Source organism: Stegostoma tigrinum, chromosome 12, assembly GCF_030684315.1.
Source record: "Stegostoma tigrinum isolate sSteTig4 chromosome 12, sSteTig4.hap1, whole genome shotgun sequence".
NCBI lineage: Eukaryota > Metazoa > Chordata > Chondrichthyes > Orectolobiformes > Stegostomatidae > Stegostoma > Stegostoma tigrinum.
This window is the reverse complement of record NC_081365.1, coordinates 73632231-73656856: the sequence shown is the minus strand read 5'-3', so window position 1 is coordinate 73656856 and position 24626 is coordinate 73632231. Positions and strand designations below refer to the sequence as shown.

General features: G+C 39.3%; 1 protein-coding gene across 6 annotated transcripts in view; it reads left to right on the top strand.

Annotated features, from left to right (window-relative positions):
- The window catches only part of lrch1 (leucine-rich repeats and calponin homology (CH) domain containing 1), a 162540-nt gene extending 140815 nt beyond the window's left edge, over positions 1-21725 (top strand). For 4 of the 6 annotated variants that reach the window (XR_009446573.1, XR_009446572.1, XR_009446574.1 and 1 more), the window contains 5 exons: positions 1045-1154; positions 1940-2077; positions 3742-3819; positions 13675-13928; positions 15507-15622. Coding sequence is in view for 2 of the 6 variants with exons in the window: in XM_048540125.2 (XP_048396082.1) it covers positions 1045-1154; positions 1940-2077; positions 3742-3819; positions 15507-15620 (440 nt within the window). In the remaining 4 variants the exon portion in view is untranslated. Of the gene's footprint in view, positions 1-1044; positions 1155-1939; positions 2078-3741; positions 3820-13674; positions 13929-15506 lie in introns of all 6 variants that reach the window. The other 2 variants (XM_048540125.2, XM_048540128.2) reach the window with 1 other exon arrangement.
- The last annotated feature ends 2901 nt before the right edge of the window (positions 21726-24626 follow it).

Here is a 24626-nt window from a genome sequence, read left to right as displayed (position 1 = left end):
GATGATGTTGCCTAGAATGGTAATGAATGGTAATAAAATGTTTGCACACCATGGAACAGCTGGTTTAACAAGCAAACAAGCAACTGCATCCATAACCTGAGCTACAAATTTTCGCTAAGACCACATTACCATGTTTTAAAACCATTCAAGGTCTTTAGTTTGCAAGTTGTCCTTTCTCCATTGCCACACTGAGTCATGACTGGCCGTAATCCACTGATCCCAATACCACATAACTTGCTACACATGGCTATACTCAGGATTGAGTCATGGAGTGTCCTGTAAGTGGCAAGGTGTTTTTATTTCCCTCCTGACTTTGAAATAAAGGAATTTGCATTAATCATACAAATTGTGGAATGGTTTATATGAAGAACTAACACTTTATTATTGGTTGCTTGAGCTGCATTATTGAGGAATAAACCAAAAATAGCTATTCATAGAACACCTGTAATTGCCGCAGGATGTCCCAAATATTTGAAGTTTGGTATCTGATGTAATGTGGGAAAACAGCAACCAATTTGTACACAGCAAACTCACAAACATAAATGCAATTGTAACCATATGATTTGTTTCATTGATGTTTGGTGAGACATGAATGTTGACCAAGTCAGTCCATCCACCTGCTTCCTTTTTAATGTATTACCATGGGATCCACTGGAGGGAGCAAACAGTGCCTTGGCTTAACATCTCAGTGAAAACACAACCCTGGACTTTGTGCTCTTGTTTCTAGAGTGGGGTTTAAGCCCAAAATCCTCTTACTCAAAGGCAGGGCTGCTACCACTGAGCTTTGATTGATATGACAGAAATATATTCAATCTTTTAACATCAAAGGGTCTTTTTTTTTTAAAAAGCTGATTATGTACTCCCTGCTGTCCTGTACAGAATGCCTTCTAGCTGTTGAATCAGGAACACACTTTTGTGGGATGCTTCATGGTAAATCTTAATTGGCTGAGAGTAACCAAAGTGAAATAGAGGAATAATGAGGAAAGGAGATTATGGCAGGTCATTTTGTAACTTATAACTTTTTATCTCACCTGTTTTCAACAGTTTTCTTTCGGTCTGTACGGAATTTTGAATCCATGGATCCTCAATTTACAATCCGTAGGAAAATGGAACAAATGAGAGAGGAGAAAGAGCATATTGAACAGCTCCGGGAGGTGAGGTGTTGACATCGCTGCACAAGCAATAGAAGTTCAGTTCACAGTATGCATGCATGGTTGATGTTGGTTCTGATTATCTTACCCTTGATTTATATGGATATCAAAGTTGCATGATGGCTTTGAAATGAAAAGTATGGATTAATAGTTTGAAAAAACATTGCTTGAAACTTTACATAAACCCATGTTATTTACATTTGACAATTTATCATGCCATCACTTGTACAGGAAAAAAGTCATGAATGTATTGTACACTATAATGTCGAGCTAGAGGGCAAACATTTGTACCTTGGATCAGACCTGAAAAGTTGACAAGAGTAGAAATATTGTTTAAGTATCTGTTAAGGTTATTCTAGGCACGGGCAAAGTATCCTTTTTCTAACTTTTCTTCCCCCTTCACTGTGAGCAGAAAGCTAAATAATAAGTAAAGTGTGGGGGTTTTGTAGCTAAGCCAGATCCTTCCCCATCCCAGCGTTCACCCTGACTGACTTCCGTAACCCTGTCCGATCAAAAATGCTTGCTATTGCTTTTCATAAGGTTTGTCCCTAAGCAGGAAGGAAGTTAAGCTCTTTAGTTATGATTGCTCAACAGCTTTAGCTAAGCTGGCCAACCCATGGCAAGGCTGCACTACAATTCATTGCTGCTTAAATATTATTTGCTTGTGGTGAAGTGCAAGATGTAGTGTCTTCAAATAGTGGAATAGGAACCTTCTGAACCCATGTCTATGCTTACATTAAATTATGGTCAGAAGTTACTCATAAATCTAACTGAATTTTGCTCAACAGAATATTGAAACAAGACTCAAGGTTACTTTGCCAGAAGAGATTGGAACAGCTCTGATGGATGGAGTAGTCCTCTGTCATTTAGTCAATCACATCCGTCCACGTTCTGTGCTCAGTATACATGTACCATCACCGGCAGTGGTAAGAATTTTGCTTTAAGAAAGGAACAGTCACATATTTTCAGGTTGAAATCTTAGTTGCACGCAATGCTGTTAGGTCCTGGTCAGCAACAGCTGGTGAACCAATTTGCTATTTCTTATTGATGACCCTTACCTGCTTTGTGAAAAATCAAAAAGTATGGAATAATCGGAGTCCAGATCCTGGGTTCCATTAAATTTCTTCATGTATTGTGCCAGGCAGCATTCCTTGTCAAAATAAAGAATCGATGTGTCCAGAATATAGCAAGTGCTATCTAAAAGTCCCATTGTATTGCCTTTTTCCATTGTATTAGTCACACAGTACAGTACAGTTGATGACAAATCATAACACTGAATTTCATTATCAATCTGGATCGAAGCCAGTTGTAAGTCAGAAACAAAGATATCTACCTTTATGCATAGTTTGTTAATTACTCAGTCATAAATCTCCTTCCACACACCAGACCCAACTGTTCGCCTGTTCTACCTACACAGTCAGTTAATCCCAATCACCTGCTTGTTAATTAGTTTATGACACATCTAGACACAAATAAAACTCTGGTTGGTGTAAATTTTGGGAAGCATTGGTCCAAATTTGCTTGTTCCTTTCAATAATGTCACTCTCACCATTTCAAACTGCTGTGTCCCCACAGACTTTGCTGGATTTGACTCAAAAGCAATGATAGAGATGACCTAGGGTCCTGACCTGAAACGTCAGTTTTTCTGCTTCTCTGATGCTGCTTGGCCTGCTGTTTTCATCCAGCTCCACACCTTGTTATCTCAGATTCTCAGGCATCGGCAGTTCCTACTATCTCGCATAGAACTGTTCAGTTTGGGTCATCATCTTCATGGATCATTACTTATACCAATCTAGATAAAGTAGCTAATATTGGGAGCTCACCTCATTTGAAACTGTTTGCACTTCTCTCCTTGAATTCTGAAGCAAAATATTGCTGATGTTAGCTGAGGAGAAAGAACCTTCATTTTAGATAGTTTTCTTACCAGCCTCAGGCCAGGCTATGATGTGCCAGGGTTACATATACTGGTAATTTCTGGGACTAATTCACATGCTATGCCAAGTAACAGTGGAATGACTGACCAGTTAATTTGCTTTGCTGTTGATCGAGAGGTTTTAGATTAAATATCTGCATTGATTTTAAATGCTATTGCACACAAACATAGGAAATAAAAAATGGCCTGCGAGTTCAGGCTTTTACCTGAACCAGGACAGGGGACTTCTATGTAAAGTCTTAATTAGCAGCAACCCCTTCAGTACTGAGGTTTCAGCCTGGACTATGTGTTCAAGTCCTGCACTGGGGCTTGATCCCACAATCTTCTGATGAGTAGGTAAGACTGCTGCTGCTCATCTAAATGGATGAGGGGAAGATAACCAAAACCAGGTAAGGTATATCCCAACAAGGAGAAGATTCTGAGATAGAGTGCGTCCATGCATGCACGTGTTCAACATGTTGTGTGACAGAAAAAGTATTTCACAGAGCTACCAACAGCAGAGGAGCATAGTGCAAAACCCAAGGTTCCACCTTAATGAAATATTGTCCATGTTTTATAAGTGTAAATAGTTCCAGGCCCTATGTTTCTGTATCAGTCAATACATTGTACCATTTTGAAGAATGCATAATTTTTTAAAAGTGTGTACTTATCTTACAGCCTAAACTGAGCATGGCAAAATGTAGGAGAAATGTGGAAAACTTTCTAGAAGCCTGCAGGAAAATGGGAGTGGCTGAGGTAATTTGATGAATTATTTTCAATTCAAAGTCTTTCCTTGGATTTAGGGTTGGAATGAAAACAGGCAAGTATGGATCACTTTAGAAAAATAAACTTGATTTATGACAAAAAACAGTGGAAGCATGGGATCGCTGGGACTCTTCATGTTTTCACCAAGTTAAATGAGAAAATTAACCTGGCAATGATTTGTATTGTCGGAAAGAAAACTCTTGAATCAATCAGAATAAATGCTGTCTCATTCCAGCCCAAGCTGCGTTATTCCTGTACATAACTCTGAAGAGAGAGCCGTAGTTCTTCAGTGGTTTCATTTCACAAGTCATGACATTGCTGTCACTGGCACATGTTAACTACTAATCTGTGAGACTTAGAGTTCACAGATTTGTGAAAGAAAAGCGCTGTGCAAACATGTTCCGTAGTACAAACAGTAGTGAATTAAGCTGCTCGTATGCCCCAATTTAGCATTTGCAATTACATGTTCACAAAATTTCAGTTTTGTTCTTGTACTTTTTTTTGTGAAGGAGTTCAAGAGAGTGGGGATGATGGAGAGAAGTAGATGATCAGCCATAATATTACTGAATAGCAGGGCAGGCACAACCTGCTTGTTATGTTAGTATAACCTCCCAAAAGGAAAATGAATAAAGAAATGTTAAACTGGGGTTGCTAGAGGGAGATGGTGTTCTTAAACCTAGTTGCCGTATTAATGTTTTCCTGATATGTGTTATACTTACTGAGTTCTTCTGATCAGGGTTTTCCATTGAAACAGTAGGTTGTGGCAGAGTTGTCTTTACAGCTAAGAAATTTGTCATGTTGGGCTTCTGAGTCTTCCTAAGGACTCTGTGGAATATTCGTCATCAGTTAAACTATTGCTTCATAAGCATCAGCATGAGCATGAATCATGGGAGTTGTGAAACCCATTCAGTAGTTTCAACATTCTAACAACGGTGATCCAAGGAAGATCATAAGGAGCAGGCTATTTGATTAATTGAGCTTGTTCCATCATTCAGATTGTGGCCTTAAACCTGCTTTCCTGAATATTCCCTGTAATCCTTGATGACTGCAAAGCTATTTCTGATTGTATTGGGAACACTGGTCCTTTTCAGAGATTTTGAAGCATTGGAAACTTTTTGTTTCTCCATCTTCCTTACCAGTTTTTTCCTCTGTTCATCTTTCTTGAAAGCGCTCAGTGTTGGCCACCATTACTCCCTTCATCAAAATGACCAATATTCAGACGTGAGGCTTCATAAGCTGATAGCAGCTTATTTAGCAACAAAGCTAAACTGAGGCTGGTCCTACTCAGATTGACGATAATTTTTAACAAGGATAACACGCAGAAGCTGCAACACTGTCTTAACTTCCCTCTGCCATGTCTCACCTAGTGTTAACTTCAACAAAAAAGAAAACTGGAACGTAACTGTCTCACAAGCCTACATCTCTTATCCATCTTCAGTAATCCTTGAGAAGATGGTGATGAACTACTTCCTTGAACAGTTGGGGAAGACAGTCACACAGTGAAGTTACTTTGCCGACAGTCCCAAGACACTGATGTTTTCCCGAGCCATGTACTTCTAGGTGATAGCATTGCATGGTGTGGGAGGGGTGGCCATAGAAGCTTAGTAAACTTCTGCCTGCATCTCGCAGCTAAGTGTACACTGCAGTCATGATGCACTAAGTTAATGAGCGGATGTTTATCCACATTTGGATAAATTGGATAAATTGGATAAATAGATATTCAGCAGTGAACAAGGAAGGTTGGTACGTGTGCACTTCTCAGGTTCTGCCAACCTACAAGTTGATAAAGGTCAGCCAAGTTCCGTTAATGAAGATGCTAGAGGAAGTGTTTAATGCCGATGAATGAGGAGGGATCTATAGCCGATCCAAATACAAAAAACTTTCGCTAATCCAAGAATATTGAGGAACAACGACAGTCACCCTACAGCACCACCAAGACTTCCTTCCACGGTTGTAATGTTGCTCACCCTTCTCCATGCCACTGAACTGCTTCCCTTTGCTTTTAATGGATCTTGAGTCTTCATTCATTTTCAGTGCAACTCCTCATTTTTGACCTGGCAGAAATTCCAAATAACTCAAATTGCAGCCACTCATATTCTGTCCAGTGATTCTGTTCTGTCCCCATTCTCATTTGTTTACATTGGCCTCAAGTCTTGAATGCACAAAATGTAAAATCCTCATCGGCTCTTCAGACCCCTCAATACCAATTATCCCCACAATGTTATGGGTCTTCTTGGTATATAGTTGCCCTCCCTTCTCACATTTAGTGACAGAACCTGTAGCTGACTTGTCATTTTGCCTCGACATGCCTCTTACTATCATTAAGATCCATTCAAATATTGTTTATTTTTATCCTTTTATTCTTTTATTAAAAGACACAATACAAGTACTTGTATTTTGTGAGCCTTTAAGTCATCTGAGTATGTTCTGATATCAGAAAAGAATATTTCCAATTTTCTGCAGTGATAGAAATGGTAGTGTTAAGAAAAAGAGAGTTCTAAAGGTTACTAAGTTTCACTGTTTCAAAAAATTAGTTGCATTCAGTAATGCCAAGGAACAAGGGAAGAGCTTGTTGCAAGATTTTCAATAGGTTCCACCGAATTAGTCGCACGGAGGCAGTCAGAGGAGAAGGGTTTTACCTTGGAGATGTTAGTCAGTCAGGTACTTGGGGCAGGAAGGAGAGGCCCCATCCCAAAAAAATGTAGCTGTAGTGGGTACCAAGTCATTAGGAGAAGTCTCTGGAGCTAGGAGGTACAGCTGAATGTTGGTGATGGGTCTTAGGGAAAAACCCTGGGAGATATGGCATATTGGGAGAAGCTATGTACCATTAAAAGCTCAGGGAAGCTTAGTGAGAAAGAGAAAGAAGCAGTATTTTCTTTGTACAGCTGTGTGAACTTGATGAAACACAGGGGTAGCTCCAGCTTCGTAAAGCTAGCTATCTGAGAAAGCTGAAGCTGTGCCTCAATTCAGGGACTGCAGTCCCAAGCAACTTTAGCAAAATTTGAGCAGCTGCTGTGATGGAGTGGCTTTCAAAGATGTTATGAAACTAGGTCTTCAAGAGAAGAGAAATCAGAATCTTTATAAGATTTTAGTGAAGTTTGATGACATCTGTGAGTTGCTAAGAAATCCATGTGATCTGTCTTGACCACATTTGTTATTTGATCTGCTCTTCAGGTGTTGGGTCTGTTACACGCATTTACCTTTGGTTAGTTCTAATTGATGCCACAATATACTGTTATAAATTTTGTGGACTATATTGCTGTTCTAATTTTGTATAACAAAGTTGTTTCTTGTTTGTTCAAAACCATGAAATCTTGTGGGTTACTCTCTTTGCAAGTGCTTGGAGTGTCACACTTTGCCTTGTTAAAAAAAACATAATTGCCCCTTGCCAGACAGTAACATGAATTTGGTATTCTGTTCTGAGATCATAACAGGATATTTTGATAGTTTGTTCATTAAAAGTGTGGATTGAGCTCACGAAGTGAGCTGAAGATATCTGAATGTAAACTTCCAGGGGGTCTTGCCTTAATCTTGTCATTGGACAGCTAGTGGAATTGTTTCTATTTCTTATTCACTACGATAGAAATAATTAATATTGGAATCCTATCTTTTGAGAAGTACTTGGTATTTCTTAAAAGAATCAAGCTAAATAAAGAATAGGTACCTTGGCTGGGAAGCACAAGAAGCTGTCTCAAATCTGTTTTCTTCAGTGCATATCTATTCCACTTAGTTAAACATCACACCAATAGGAAGGAAATCCATCTTATAGATTTGTAAGCCTTTTGAAAGACTTGCTATTTTTGTCTTGTAAAACATTTGAAGTATCAGGTTCACCAAATTAAATGCAATTTTGCTATTTTAATGCTTTTTTTGGCTTTTGTGTAATTTTATGTCTTGGAATGAGGCAAATTTGTTATATAACCATGATAAAACATGGTCTGTTAGAAAATGTTTCTACCTGCCAGAGGGGTCAAAAATATACAGTAGACAAATCTTGTTGGTTGCAGTATGATTAATTGGTGAAGGGATGTATTGTAGATTTTAACTTTCCAGGACTTTTGCAACACATGCAACGTAAAGCTTTAAGGAGTCTTAGGAAGTTTGAGGACATTACAGAAAGCTGCTTTTATGGTGAGTGAGGTTTTGTGAGCACTTCCTCCCAAACGTATCTGAGAAAATCCAGTGTTTTCACTTTACTACTTCAAAGAGGTGCTCTGATTGAATTGCTTAAAATGTTACAAACAGTTCAATGGATTAGAAACAGAGGCTGTATTTCCTGTCATAACATAATAAATAAGAGCAGGAATAGGACACATGACTCTTCAAGCCTGCCCTTCTATTCAATAAAATCACGGCTGATCTGCCCCAGGCTTCAACTGCTATTTCATGTGTGCACTGTACAATTTGGTTTTGCCTACATAACAACAGTGACGACATTTCAAAAGTGCTTAATTCACTGTAAAGCCAGTGGAACTTCCTGAAAGTAGGAAAGTTGCTGAATAAATGTAAGCTTTTCAAGTTTAATAAGGGCAACAAACAGAAGCTTTAAAATATCATTGATCATATGAGAAGCAGTAAGCAGAAGGAGCAAAATCCCCCTCACTTAACTCAGACACTTGTGATTAACAGAAAAGATGACAAAAATAAAAGGTGCCTTCAGCCAGCATGATTGACTGTACTTTCCACTAAAGTTCAATCACAGGCAGAGCGTTCTGTCTTGGGTCATAACAAATGAGAAAACTGAGGAGAATGAGAAAGAATTAAATACATTCATAATAGGGGAAGAGGAGCCGTGCCACACGTTATTTAGCTCACATTATATCGGAAAGGCTTTCCCATGCTGGTTTCTCTCTGGGTAAAATAGTATGATCCTTGTGATTGAGAAATGACTGTGATGAAGCTGCAGTTTAATTGAAGTTTCAGAGATTGCTGCTGTGTTCCGCTACTTATTCTCCTGGGGAAGGAAGGGGATTTAAAAACAAGAATGTAAGAAACTGGAGCAGGAGTAGCCCATTCAACCCCACCATTATGTTATAAGATCATGGCTGAACTTCCTGCTGGGGTTTTTTTTATTTATAATGTCCTCTGATATGTTAGTAGCAGCAACTGTTAAACTGTGTAAACTATCTCTAGTACTTACAGCATCCGTTGGAGGTGATGCATCCACACGGCATGCTAGGTGGATTCCATGCCTGCTGGTGAGGTAAATTGATCTAGATGTGCCTGAGTGAATAGACAGAGGTCTATGGTTGTGCAATGTGTCAAGGAACAATAAGTCAGCTTACTGACAGTGTGCACCACAACACTACTTCTGTAAATATTCCACACACAAGACTATATGTTTAACTTTATAAGTCTTTCTTTTGAAGGTTGAGACCAAAACTGGTTCTGGCCATTCTAACATCCTTAGCTCATTGCAGATTTGGAGTTGACAGAAAATTTTTGACCTCCATCTGCTTGTTGAAGGAAAGCACACCGTTTCATTTTAGAAAGGGTTGTTTTCAACCAGTGAGACAGTTATTGATTCAAGTTTTTTTGGTCTTGTGTATTATAAGTTTGCCAGTTGACATCTATATCATCTGTTTTTTTTGATGAGCTAATTGTCACAATTTGTGATGCTACATTGCTACCCTGTAACTCTCTACAAAGCCACATGTTACTGTATTTTAAGAGATGCAATAATTGATAGGATTTAAAGGCATGTTTTGTTGAACCTTAAATAGAACTTCAAGGCAACTGGTGTTTTTAAATTTTCTATTTTCTCCTCTGAAACAAACGTTGATGTAATGGCAGCAGGTAATTTATTCTGTTCCCTGCTGTACATCTTATGATTTCAAGAGATAGCTCAAATCAATTTGTCACTAAATCTAACAGCACTTCCACCTTGGGCAATGGGGGTCTCAGATTAGGGCAGCTCTCTGGTAACCTTATTGTAGATTCCTCCATATAAATCCAAGTTGTCAGATGACTGTTTTAGTTGGGAATCTCTGATCTGGCTGATTTGCTAATGTGACTTCAGAGGCTGTTTAGGTGCAGTTCATCCAAACTTCTCTATGTTTGATTCAGATGGACTCAGCTGTCGAAAGGAATTGTTCAGTGCACTAAAGGTGGTCACCTTGAAGCGTAAGCAATGAGCAGAGAGAATCAGAACCAAAGTGGGAATTTCTAGCCTTTTGAAAGGGTGAGAGGATTGCTAGGGCTGAACGCTGTAGTGATACAGACATGTAACGAGCCGAAACCCAGGGAGTAGATGCAGATCTGGACCTAAGGATAGAATAGCCTTGGTGGAGCCATTCCTGTGTGATTTTTGCAAGTGGAGCTGTGGTGAATTTTGAGCTGTGTAACTGTGGTTGGCGTTTGTACGTGATTATTATTAACATGCCCAAAGGAGAATAGAGGGAGGCTGAATGGTTCTGTAGTTGGCCAGCCCTGTGATACCTGCGAGCAGATGATGCATCCTGGTACTTGATTCTGTGATAAACCACATCCAAGCTGAGACAGCTCCCCTCAGTTGTTGCCAATTGGAGCAGCAGTGTCTGCAGATAATGATTGATACATTGCAAGCCTGGCTGGTCACGTCTGTGGCTAGCATTCATCCATGCACAATTTCTTTCACGCAGCAACTCAGAAAACATGGCATGATATCTATTGGAGTGCTTCTGAATAATAGTTACAGGCCTCCGCTGTCTAATCTGCCAATGGGCCTGCATTTGTGACCTGCTAGCCTAAAAGCCAGAGCAAGTTATCAGAGGAGTCACAGTGCCAAATCTGCACCATTTTCTCGTGGGCATTGGAATACTTCAGTGAGGCAGTTATGCTTCAGGTGTATAGAGTTACATTCAGACCCCATTTGGTATAAGTGCTTTTATTTTTGGCACTGGACCTCAGGATGGATTATTGCCTTTGGAGGGGCCACAGCACTTGGTAACCAAAGTGATGTCACAGTTTAAATGGTTACATTTACAAAGGCTAACATCTACTCTCTGTATGACATTCTGCAGTTGGACATCTGGAACATTCAAAAAGACAGTCAGCACAGGTTACAGAACCTTGCTTTGTATTCTTTTGTGTTTAATAGATTAAGGAGTGAAATGACTTAAGTATTTCAAATTAATAAGGGGATTAATTAGGGTAGATAGAAAGAAATGTCTTTCGCTACTATGGGAGCCCAGTGCAAAGGACATAATCTTAAAATTAAAACTGAACCATTTATGAATAAATTCAGGAAGCACCTTTTCATATGTATGGAATCTGAAACTAGATGCTGAGTGAATTTAAGTGTTCAGGCCTGTGATCTCCAGATTTTTGTTAGATATGGATATCATGCATTTGGAGCCAAACTGAATAAATGGAGTTGAGGTACAGACCAGCCCTGATCTAATTGAAGGGTTTAATGGGTTTGAGGGAATGAATACCCTTTACTATTGTGTACTTAGTTTGAATATCGTTATGAAGCTACTCCCTGTTCTCAGCAATAGCTTCTGTAGTTCACATGGAACCTGGAAAAGCATTTCCATTTCTGTTTCATTTACAGTAGCTTAGATTAATCTTTCATTTAAAAACAAAAAGTGAATGCATAAGACAGTCTTTTGTTGCTACTGGACAAATTCTTTTCTGTAGCACCAACAGTGCAGTGCCAGCACAGGGAAGGTTTGATCAGTTGATATTCTGTATTCCTAGATTTGAATAAAAATGTGGTCTTAAATTCAATGCCGAACATTCACAATTCTGTGAATACTGAATTAAAACTCCATGTTTTAGTTTGGGTCCATGTTTGCACAGCCAACTGAATGAAACCTAATATGCATGAAATAAGGAGTGTCTCAAAATAGTGTTTGGCTGAGACTCCATTAGACAAGTAGTTTTTACATTAGCCACTTTCATCCATAGTTGCTTCTGCTGGGACGCCCACATCAGCATAAGTTGGATGTGCCTTTTAGCATCATAAGGCTGAACCAGCAGATGATTGAAGATGTTAGCAGCCAGATGTACTATAAATACCTCAATGTCTCTGGCTTCACATCTTTCTAAGAACTATGCAGCAGCTTCATGCTTGGTTAGAACAAAAACAAATTTATCCCAACAGACCTCTTGGTTTTCCTTCTATGTGTCATATTAAAACAATGTTGACCAGTTTTCAATTACAAATTTTGTGCAGAGTGATTACCTTTGGATTCAAGTGTAAAGCAGCTCAGATCAAGACAACCAGAATTCTGCACTTTCAGTATATGTGTTTCATGTTGTCTGCAGAAAGAACACATTGACCTAACAAAATCTCAAATTAATTTAGATCTTACTGCTTCAAAATATCATGTTTTTTGGCTTAATTACTACTTTATTCCAGACCTTAGCCAGAGCTACTCTGTCTCCTAGTTGATGGATAAGAGCTGTCTCTGTAAGATGGTAATTGATGTTCACTTATGGTTGTCCCATCCTTCCTATCGCCTCACTCACAGATGCAGTGGTGATTGGGAACTATTAAGCTGGGGAGCCACAGGCCTTGGACCCATTGTGGAACTGTGGGTATCATCATTGCTCAGTGTATTGATGGTGCTACAATTTCAGGGATATGGTTGCTGTACAGTTCAGACTTGCTGCAGCCTGCTTCCATTTCCCTGATATTTTTACCCAGTCTGGTCAGACAAGTTATGACATAGCTCCACAGCAGGTGGGAGTTTGAATCTGGGCTTTTTGGACCAGAGGTAGGGGCACTACCGCTGTGGCACAAGTGCCTCCCTTTATTTATATTTAAATAAGGGTGGCCACATTGTTTGCTGACTCTGCAGCCCTATCTTCAGCATGTCCCAACACCGTCACCATAGTTGCTTTTAACCAACCTGTTCATCCTTGTTATGACATACACCAAAACAGAAATTGCTGGAACATCTGTGGAGAGAAATCAAATTAACGTTTCGGGTCCAGTGATCCTTCCTCAGAGCACAAGTGTTTGTGACCTACCTTTGAGATTAGTGGCACTTGAACTTTGGCAGCCTGGCCCTGAGATGGGGACCCTCCCACTGCCCCACAAAACCTTACCGTTTTGCTGATAGCCTAATAGTAATTGACTAATTAGCACAACATGGCTCATGGTCAGCAGTGTCACTGGAATGAACCATTTTGGGGTGAACTGTTCTTAGCATGCCCTTTCCATTCAAAAATCTGAACAATGTAGTTCTCCACTGCAGTGAGAGAAAATGTAGGTATTTTGATCTCTCAGCCAATTTTAATCAATGTTTAACCTTTAACTCTTGAACAAAGTTTTGCTTGCCATTTTGTAGCTGATCAAATCTTATCTCAGGATGGTGGGTGAGGGATCAGGCAGTTACTTTCCTCTGCATTGTTTCTGTGAGAATCAAGAGGTTTGACTGATCACCACAAAGGCTGACACAATTCTGCAGTTTCAGTTCTTTGAGTAGCTGCATTCCTGTAGCAAGTAGATAGACGAGCTTGTGGATAATCGCATCTTCCCTGCTTCTCTCTTTCAGCTGCCATTTATGAACTGGCGTTAACTCTGGCAGAGCTGCTTTTGAAATGTTCCTAAGTCCGCTTCTCTCCACAACATGCATTAACGCACTGAGAAAAGCGTCTGTCTTACTGTTTTGTTCCCAGAAACCTGCTTAACAATTCTATCCGACACACCCACTCCCTCCCCTCCCGCCGAAGCACTAATGATTTGGTTCCTCTGGCTGTTTTCGTAGATAGAAGGCAATGTAAGGCAGCACGGTTTTCGCATGCATGCTCTTTAACCCAGCTTGTTTAGTTCTTATTTATACAGACTCTTTGCTAAGTTTTGTATTTGTAATATCGTGCACTGTTCTTCTGTCCTGGCCGCTGCCCCTCGGATAGGCTGACGTCTGCTCTCCGTATGACATCCTGCAGTCGGACGTCCAGAACATTCAAAAGACAGTTGGCGCTCTGCTGGCTCACTGGGAGAAGGTTCAACAGCCCACACCAGCCTTTCTTACTTGGGATCTATTTGGCTTTTGCCTTTTCCACGCTTGCTTTTTAGTGTTGCTATATATTACATACAACTGGAGTTCATTGATATAGAACATTGCATGTGCAGATTTCCTTGCACTGTGTGTTTAATACGATTACAGGTATTTGTATTCTTATTAATACCCACTCTGTGCTACTATCATACTAACTCTTTTTGCCGATCAGCATAGTGGCCCTGAAAAACTAGCTTTGTAGTTTCCTATATCTCTGACAGTTTGCTGCTGGCTCTCCTAAGATCAGTTAAATGGTGTCAGGATTTACAAACCTACATTGCTCTTACCAACAGCTACTTCGATACTGAGGGCTTATGCAAAGCAATTCTGAACATAATATGTTTAAGAAATCTATGCACTTCTCGCTGTGAGCTATTCCGCACGTTATGTCAACTTAAAATCTAAATGGTCACTTAAATTCTTAATGATTCTGTCACAAGCTATAGCGTTGGGATGAGTTTGCATCGGAAATAGGATTCAAGAATTTTATTTTCGCGATTGCTGTTTAAAAGGGCATGGTCCGCTTCGATGAAATTGAATTGTTGACTTGTAGTGACCCCTAGTGGTTGAGAGCCTGATCGTATAACAATTTCATCTCTTTTAAAAAAGTACACTCCAAGAGATCTTTGATGGCAGGGCCAGTCCTGATAATGATCCCTACTGGCCTGTAGGTCTGTGCCTACCTTCCAGTTGGAAGTGGACTCAAAAGGATCTTAATCCAGGAAGAAGGTGTTTCACTTAAAGTACACAGAGGAGATTTGTTCTGTAAAACTGAGTAAAATATTAACTATTTCCCCATAAGTAACAAAAGCCCTGTTTTCACCAAAGTGCCTTTGATATTGAATAACAAACAATGCCAAATGAAATCCACAGTACAACTGTAAACTGCTTAGCTGATCAAAACGCTCCCTGCAGATTCCCCATTTTCTGTCCTTTGTGCAGCAATTAGCTGGATATTTGCTTTGAGCTGGTTAATTAATATCACGCAGCGCATGATCTGAATCTGAGCAGAGGTAAGTGTTTCTGCTCAGCACATGTGTAATATTGAACACCTTGATAACAAAAACAATCTGGGCTTGCTGAGCAGCACAAGTGTTTATGAAGGTGTTTGTGTGGCTGGGGTAGAAGATGGGGCTGTTATGAAATGCTTTGTGTCTGGTGTTTGAGATGCTCACTGCCATCATCTCAAGCACTTATAAGGAAGACCAATAAATATTGTCTTACCAATGCTGGGGTCGGTGTGGCCCTTCATGAGGCTTTTGTCCTGGTTACAGGTCAGTCTGTGATGTTGATTGCATTCTGCTGGCTTCAGAATTCAGGCTGCCTCTCAATTTTGTCTGCCTGCCACTGGGTAGCAGTTTACTTACTCAAGTAGTTTTCTGGACATTGCAGTAGTGAAACATTCCACCTCAAGGTGTTTGTGTGATGTGAAGGTGGGAGAATTAAATGACCCTCTGAATTCTTCAGACTCAGTTACTCTTCTTGATGTTCACAGAGCACCAACCAAAAATAATTAGTCCACCGCAACTTTATATGTCGACCCACTCACCTCAGCTCCGATGTCTGAGGGTGCAACAATAAGTGTCACATGCATTCACGGAGCTCTGTTTAGACATTTGTGGCTTTTAGTCTTTCTAAATGAATCTTTAGTAACCTTCTTTGCCTTTTTATGCTACCTTTCCTTAGGAAAAATTATGTCTGCCTCATCACATACTAGAAGGAAAAGGGTTGATGAAAGTAAGTATGACCGTTCAAGCACTGCTAGACTGGGCCATAACCAGATCCCCGTTATTTTCGTGAATTCAGAGTTGCATTGCCGCTGGCCCCAGAACACCCAACGAGTGCCATAAGCTGAAGGCCCAGAGTGGGGACAAGATGTACAAGAAAAGGATACTTTTCATCACTTGACAGGTGGATCCAACTTACGTCCATTAAGACACTAGCATCATTTGTTTTGAAAATATAATGGGAAGCTACATATGTTAGAGTATTTAATCAGTATGTTAACTTTGCAGATATTTACAGCTTTGCAGCAGTGAGGCAAAGCCAACATTTTAAGTATGCTTTAATATATTAAAAAAACTTCCTTTTTGGTGTGCTAATTTGTTTAGTTGCTATGATATTCCAATGGCTTTTAAGACACATTGTGAGAAAGTTTAGAACATTTTCTTAAGTTATTTATATTATTTATTCAGGAGGTATTTTACCTATCCATTTGGATGAAGTTGTAAATTTGACAGACTTACAGCTAAAACTGCTTTTTTTTAGAAAAGATAATAGGAACAATTTTATTGTATGGCAACAATCAGTGCATTTTAGTTGAAACTTAGTTTCACCTGTTATGTGATCCCTTCCCGAAATGTGCTGGTGATCTTTATTTATGTAAAATGATTTACTGACAGGGGCTGAATGGTCACTTATCTGAATCAATATATGAAAAGCTAATCTGGATTGTGTCTCAGGTTGGTCACTGCTACACAGTAGAATTGCCAGTGGATAGTTCAGTACAGTTTACAAAAAAAAACTGACACTGTCTCTCTCAGTTGATAATTGACATCTTCTGTGTGCTTTATTCCATTAGTACATTCCAGATTATATAATCTTTGACTGTTTAGACTAGATAATTGATTTGAGCTGAAGCTAATTTGATTTAAATTTTCCAAAGGGATATGCAAAATGAAGAGTAATCCTCATTCAGATGAGTAGCATTGATTAGAAAAGAGTTGTTATCAAATAACAAGTTCCCATGTGCTCAGATTGAATGAAGGGTTTTATGGTCAATGACCCTGTTGCTGCCATATTTGTGATTGACCTGGCATGATTTAGTAATTAACTTGCTTAAGATGTTTCACACAAAGAAGTTAGATTACACTATTGAAAGATTAATACTAGAGTATTAAATATTGATATGATACCAAAACCACAGCCTAAATTAGAAGTGCTATTAAAAGACCATGGTCTGTTATGGGTATGTAAGATTTAGTTCCCTACATCATGCTGCACAGTTCAATGCAATTCTCCCATTCCCAGTGTACTTGCTGGTCAGTGGAGTATGTAAATGCACGTTCAGTTAATGCTGTCAATCTAGCAAGTGTCAACAAGTGATTTATTAGCCAAACCTTAATGTTCATAATTAAATTACCTTGATGCCCTGTTGCCAAAATAGGGACCACTACAAGCTATGCTAGTGCCCAGGGAGTCATGCCTAAGTCATATTGCCTTCAAAAGATGTCAAGTTGTGAGCACTTTGTCTGCCAGTCTTTTTAAATTGATTTAAAATTGTTTTATGGACTGCAGAATACACTACAAATAACATTTGTCAAACTCTCTTACTGCTTGTAGGTAAAGTGAATGAAACTTTGTGTCATTGGCAGCCAAGTTAATTAGATTTGCTAACCCCCAAAAGTGGATTACATTTCAATATAAAAGAAAATAGTTGGTAAAAAGAGCTGGCTAAATGAACACTGTTTCAACATTAAACTTTTTCAAAGAGAGAAAAGTTTCTTGGTTAAAATGAACTAGTCACTAATTTGCATTGCTATGTAAATGGAAAGGAACTAGATATTGGACAATTGTGAAGATACAGGTTAAGGAACAGGAGCAGGGAACTTGTAGTTGCATACTTTCCACCTGATCCTGAAGAGAAATAAATATGCAGAACTCTGAAGAGAAGCCAGGGGCATGGAGCAACCTGAGTTCCTCTTGCAGAGAACCAGCTGACTGAATGGTCTTTCTGTGCTGATGAGCTCAGAGTAACTTGGCTTGAATTCAAGGCCACATTTGACTGAGTGTGGAATCAAGGAACTCTAGCGAAACCAATCAGTGGGAATCAGGGAAAACTTCCCATTAGTCGGAGTCATACCTGGCACAAAGGAAGATTATTGTGGTTTTTGGCGATCAGTCATCTCAGCTCCAGGCTATCGCTGCAGGAGTTCCTCAGGATGTTGTTGTAGATCCAGCCATCTTCAGTGTTTCATCAATTTCTTTCCTCCCATTGCAAAGTAAACAAAAAAATTCATGCCCAAATGCAGCAAGACCTGGACAATATCCAGGTTTGGGCTGACAAGTGGCAAATAACATTCACGCCACACAAATTCAAGGCAGTAACAATCTCCAAGAGAGAATTTCACTATTGATCCTTAACCTTCAATAGCATTACTATCTCAGAATCCCCACTATTAACATCCTGGGTTTACCATTGGCCAGAAATATAATTGGACCAACCATGTAAATACAGTGGCTATAAGAGCAGGTCAGAGGTTGGGAATCCTGCAGTGAGTAATTCATCTCCCTCACTCTCCAAAGTCCAGTTCACCATCTACAAGGCACAAATCAGAAGTGTGATGGAATATTCCCCACTTGCCTGGATGAGAGTAGCTGGAGGAAAACTGACACCATCCAGGACAATACTGCCCACTTGACTAGCACCACATCACCAGCATTCACGCCCTCCACCACTGATGTTCAGTAGCAGCAGCGTGTACTTTCAACAAGATACACTGCAAAAATTCACCAGATATCCTCATCACCTTCCAAATGCCCAAAATCTAGAAGAGCAGGGGCAGCTGACATGTGGGACATGATTCCCTGCAAGTTCCCCTCCAAGAGACCGACCAAGCCACTTGAAAATATATTGCTGTTCCTTCAATGTCACTAGGTAAAAATGCTGGAACTCCTTCCAGAATGATATTGTGGGTCACAGAGATTTACAGGATTGGAAAATGTACTTTGACCCATCACGTCAGTGCTGGCCAGAAATAGCTACTTAGCTACTTATTCTAACTCATTTTTCAGCACTTGGCCCTTGATCTTGCACTCCTCGGTTCAAAAGTGCGCATCTAAATACTTCTTAAATGTTATGAGGGCTTCTGCCTCTGCTGCCCATAGAGACATGATTTCCAGATTTACAGCAATTTAACGGTAAAAAGATTTTCCTCAAGTTTCCTGTTAACCTTTGGCCCCTTACCTTAAACCTGTGGCTGTGATATTTATCTCTCCATCTAGTGGAAAGATTTCTAATTTAGTTCATCTATGCCCCTCATAAATTTATACATTTCATTCATGTTCCCACTCAATCTCATTTGCTGTAAGGAAAACAACTTCAGTCTGTCCAAGCTCTCTTCATCTGAAACTCTCCAGCCTAGGCAACATGCTAGTAAATCTCCTCTGCACCCTCTCCAGTGCTATCATTATCCTCCTACAATGTGAATTCCAAACTTGCACACTGTACTCTAGCTATGGCCTAACCAACATTTTAAACAGCTTCATCTCCCTGCTCTTAAACTCTGTGTCTCAGCTAATAAAGTGTACCATATGCTTTTTTAATCACTTTACTCATCTGCCCTGATAGCTTAAGGGACCGGTGGATGTACGCACCAAGGTCTCTCTGATCTTCAGTGCTTCCCCGGTTCTCCTAACAGCACATGGTCTATAGTGGTTCTAGGAGGCAGCTCACCACCACCTCCTCATGGGCTACTAAGGGTGGGCAATAAATTCAGGCCCAGCCAGGGACACCCACAATCCTGAATGAATAAAAGAGTTTGATAATGCTAGGTATGAAGAAATGAACACCGTGTCTGAACAAACACGTTTTACTCTCCTTAAAATATTTCCTTCCCCATCTAGATATTTCTGAGAAATGCATAGAGGTAAATATTTAACACGCCGTTCTAATAAAGACTTAGGAGAGAAACACATGCAGCCAGATATACCTAAGGACATCTTGCATATATAATGTTTTGAGAGATTAATTAAATTATTATCCAATATCTGCAGTTATTATGATTGTTTTACTGTCACCTTTTTGATGTTTCTATCAGCAGAGACATGTAGGACGAGAATGGTGCAGTCAGTCCATGCCAGAACAAAGCATTATAAAGGGCAGTGGGGTGGGGTCTGGGGAGGTGTTCAAAGTATTAATGCACTATTACAAAGGAAAAACATTATTGACTTTCAGCTATCATGTCCAGCCTCATGAAATCAATCAAATTATGGTTTTGACCAAAGCACCTGCTGTCAGAAAAGTAATGGAATGAGGCAACTTGAAAGCAAGAGAAACCTGTGGGTTTCACTGCCGTTAGCTCTTTTATTTTAAAGATTGTTTCTGGAAATAGTATTGAATCGCGGCAGGTTCAGTTTTGTTTGCAGTGAAAAGCTTTGGTGAGAAAGGCAGTGGGGAGCAAGGCAGAGCAGAGGAACAATGACGGCACAACATCGAGGGCCGAAGGGCCTGTACTGTGCTGTAATGTTCTATGACGGGGTGTGGCAGTAGGGAGCAGGGCAGAGCGACAGGTCTATCGGGAGCAAGGTGATGCTGTAAGATGAAGGATGAGTCTTTAAGGACTGTGGGGGCAAGGTGAGGCTGGAGGTAACTGGGGAGTTGACTGGGGCTGGAGGAAGGTATGAGTGTGGGCAGGGCCACAGAGTGCTCTATGGTAATAAGAATCTGGACTTGATGAATTCAATTTTTGTCTGACAATCTTAAACAGATGTAGCCAATCACTGTGGATTAAGGTTCTATTTGTTGTTCTTAGTGAGTTAGTTTTTTTTTTCTTAGAATCCTTTCTATAAACTGAATGGAACCATGCAAGAGGACCAAAACAGTGTTTAATATCTGGGTATCTAATTAAACAAATCAGAGTAACAGTCACAACAGTAATGAAAGGATTTTTTTTCAGTAAACTCATTCACTTGAGTTCATTAATGTGTTACCTGTCTGTTGAGCGTTGAAACAATAATTGCAGTTCTGCTTCACAATGCCCTCGAACTCAGTTAGATTGTGGGTCTTGAGACATAAAAGTCCCTTCAAGATAGGATATGATTTCGTCCATTACATAGGGGTGGAACAAATCAAATATTTCAGCTGTGCAAAATAATAGATATTGTTTTGGGAATGCATAAGAATGGTTAACTGGGAGGGGGGAAATGAGAATGGACATGCTGCAAATACAGTGGAGTCTGTTTTTGAATTATGCCGAAGCATGAAATCTGAAAGCAGCTCCCTGATCCCAGATAAATCAAGATTCAATGTACAAATTCTTTAACGTAAAGATTAACAGCTTAAGGAACATTTAAGATGTAGTTGTGTCACTGAAATCTGAGGAAACAATGTTGTCAAGCTTAACAGTTTGTGAGTTCATTATTATCATGATGAGCTTAAAAAATATGCATAAAGTATTGTATTTCTAAAACGAGTGCACAAGCCAGAATGAGAGTCATTCGAATTACTTTCTAATGAGATGCTTTTTGTATTCATAAAATAAAATTTCCAGTTTCAAGGGCAGCCATGAGCAAGAATTGTTTACCATTGATTTTGATGTGTTTAAATGAAACAATAAAGCAGAGCACTGCAGTGGGACTATGCACTTATTGGGTATTTATTATCTGATAGAATAGAAGATGGTAGGAGAACCTTGTTTAAACTACACAACGTTTTATACTATGGTAATACAAAGCCTAATGGAAGCACAATGGGTAGAAAGGGAGAAATCCTGACTCTTGCATCTTAGAGGTGACAAGTGCTGTGAAAATGCAATTTACAGAAGGTGATGTATTTAAATGTATATAGATGACCATAGTGCTTTTTCTATTGATAGATTTTGAATATTTGCTGTTGGAATGGCATATTGTGTAATGGATCAGGTTTTCATTGTTCACAGCTGGCTTTCAGCATGTATTATATGAAAAAGAGTATTGTTCTATCTTTTAATATTTTGTAAAATTGCAGTTTCTATCAAGTCATCAGATTTTAGAGCACCCAATTCTTTGTTGTATGGCCAAAAGATCTTCCGGTGTCTGTATATAATTTGCGCAATATATTTTGCATGTGTGGCCTATTGCTATTACCTAAACCATTGTATATAATGTATATTATGTAGAAATCACTTTTATTGTAACATCAATAATAAAGCCATGTTATTTGCAAATTTTATTTCTTTAATATATTTCATGCCTTTTTCAATCATTAACATGAAAAATAGCTCATGCGTACCAAGGGGTAAGAAAGTCTATGGGTACACGCTTTATACATAGTCTGTGTTGATCAGCAATTGGTCACACCCTGACGCGGTGCTTCACACACACACAGCTTCACAGGGAAACCAAATTGTTGAAAGTGAATGACATTAAAGAAGGCACTGGTTGGTGGCAACTTTGTTAAGCATTAACAGCAGTTACTAAATTCTCCATGCCACAAAATTTGTACTTTTATACATCAAATGTTTCTTTATGAAATGACCCCAAAAATGTCACTGGTTATGATACAAACATTAACCAAGTTAAGTTTGAAAAATCATGGACCTCAAATGTTAACATGGAGTATGACAAGCTAGTCTAAATGGTACAATTCTAAATGGTGTGCAGGAGCAGAAAGAACCAGCTGTATGTGTACAGGCAGTCTCTGGATTATGAACAGGCTCATTTCTAGAGTCCATTCGCAAGTTGATTTCTATGCAAGTTGGAACACATTGCAGGACAATGTAAAGGATCTGTTTGTAAGTGTAGGTGATGTTTGTATATTTAAAATTGACCACTGTATGGCATTGAGCTCATAAGTATGAGCGTTCATAAATCAGAGTCCCTGTGCAAAGGTGGTTAGAAGTGGGAGGACAGGTGGAGCTGTTTATTAATCATACAGTATTCTAGGCTTTATAAATAGGGATGGAGAGCAAGAAGGGTTGGGACTGGATCCATTGACACCAGAGATGCTGATGATGATGTGTGCATTTTTATAATTCTGGATTCTTGAGTATTCCTGATTTTGATTAGTCTGTCATAGACAGCTGCGTCTACACTGTCCTGGTCTTAAGCTTTGGAATTGTTCTGTAAATCTCAGCGTTTCATTTCTCCTTTATCACAACCCTTAAAACTTTACTTCATGACTAAGCTTTTCTTCACCTGTCCTAAAATCTCCTTAAGTGTCTGTGTCAAAGCTTGTTCAACAACATTCCTGTGAAGCACTATTGAATGCTTTACTACATACACTGTTCCTTCCACACCCCCCTTACGACTGACTCTGACTGACCATATTTTAACTGTATTTTGCATTTTAACTAACCTTTCCTCTTGCTGATGCCCTACTGTCATTTATTTTTCAGTGAGGGGCAATGGATCAAAAGTAGTCTGGCCAGTTGCCTCCAAGGTCACTTCTGACCTGCAGACTCATTTTGAAAATTAAAAAGTTATTCTTTGGGGAAAAAAAAATTCTAGGATTTCTCAATAGTGGAATTGAATTGTACAGCTATAAAAATACAAGGACCAAAACATCAAGTTTGAAAGAGATTTTCTAAGTATCTATAATAAGCAATTATTAACTCTGCAACAGGATCCTTTGGTCAGAATAAGTTGTTTAGACAATTTGCAGATTAAAACCAGAACAACATGCGGATAAACAGTTGATTGAGGGGAAATAAGACTTGGAAAGAATGGCTGGAAAGGAGCCTGAGGGATATTCTGTATCAGTGAGACCATATATGGGCCTTGTTTTGAGGCAATGAATTCCACAGTGTGTGACAAGCTTGAATTCACCCAGTACAAGACTGAAGGTCTTTGTCGTTCAACTAAATTGAAGACTGACTGAACAACTCAACTCTACTGAAACTAGTTAATCCATTAAGATATGCTGGAACTGTTCACATGAATTTCCATTTGTTTTATATTGTAAATTAAAGCGAAACATATTAACCCATTGAAATCCCCCCATATCACGATTTTCTATCTTAGTCTCAGCAAGGTACGCACTTTGCGCAGTGGTCGAATTGTATGTCTTGATATTGAAGTGCAACATTTAGAGTGAGCATAATTTACTCATTAAAACATTTTGTTGCTGTTTTCTACCTCTTCTGTCTGCAGTTTTCTTTCTCTTCCATCTCACTGTAATTCAAACTTAACAGTTTCTACAGTGAAATTAGACTGCTTCATGAATGAAGGAACAGGACGGCAGCTGTAGATTCTGACAGATTGCCTATTGTGTTCTGACCTTAATGGAGGACATATTTCAAATGACAGTTTCCCCAGCATAAGTCTATTGTCATTCACTTCTACAGGTTACATTTTATTCAAGCATTAAAAATAATGTGCTGGTAAGTTATGTAACGTGCAATGCAGAGTCGAGGGACAGTGCAGTTTACCAGTGCACTAGCAAGACAAGTAGAGTTCATAATTTCATTGATTTCTTTGAGTTCAGACACAACTTTATGATAACCCACCACTGAATCATCCATTTGATAATTCAGACAGACACCACTGTTTAAAAACTTACAATCTAGCCTCTGGATGCCTGACACAGGGTTTGAGTGAATATTCGGTAGAATCAAATATCCAAAATAGGAAGTTACATCAGAACGTCTGAGCCGAACTGTCTGAGGGAAAAGTGTTGAGGGTTTGAACTCTGTGTATGATTGTTTGCAATGTTAATAAGCTCACAGCTTTTATTCAAATCAAGTTAGTTCCAGAAGCAGAGGTGATCAATTCATCTAGGGGATTATGGTAAATAAATGTAATACCTTTATTTCTGTCTAAGGTTGTTGGTGGGTGGTTCGTACTTCACACCGCACGGTACCTGGTTCCTGAGGCATTGATGTAGGAAGTTGTGTTATTTGTGGGTTGTGCTGTCTCGTTTGGCATAGTTTCCCCATTTCCTTGCTGATTTGAGTGTGTTGCGCCCGTAGGTCTCTAAGGTTAACCTTTATTTACATTTTTCATAACCATGAGGCATTCCAAACCACTGCACAGCAAATGAAATGTTTTTGAAATGCAGTCAGTCATTACTGTATGAAAACAGCAGTTGATAGAAGTATTATTTTTGGA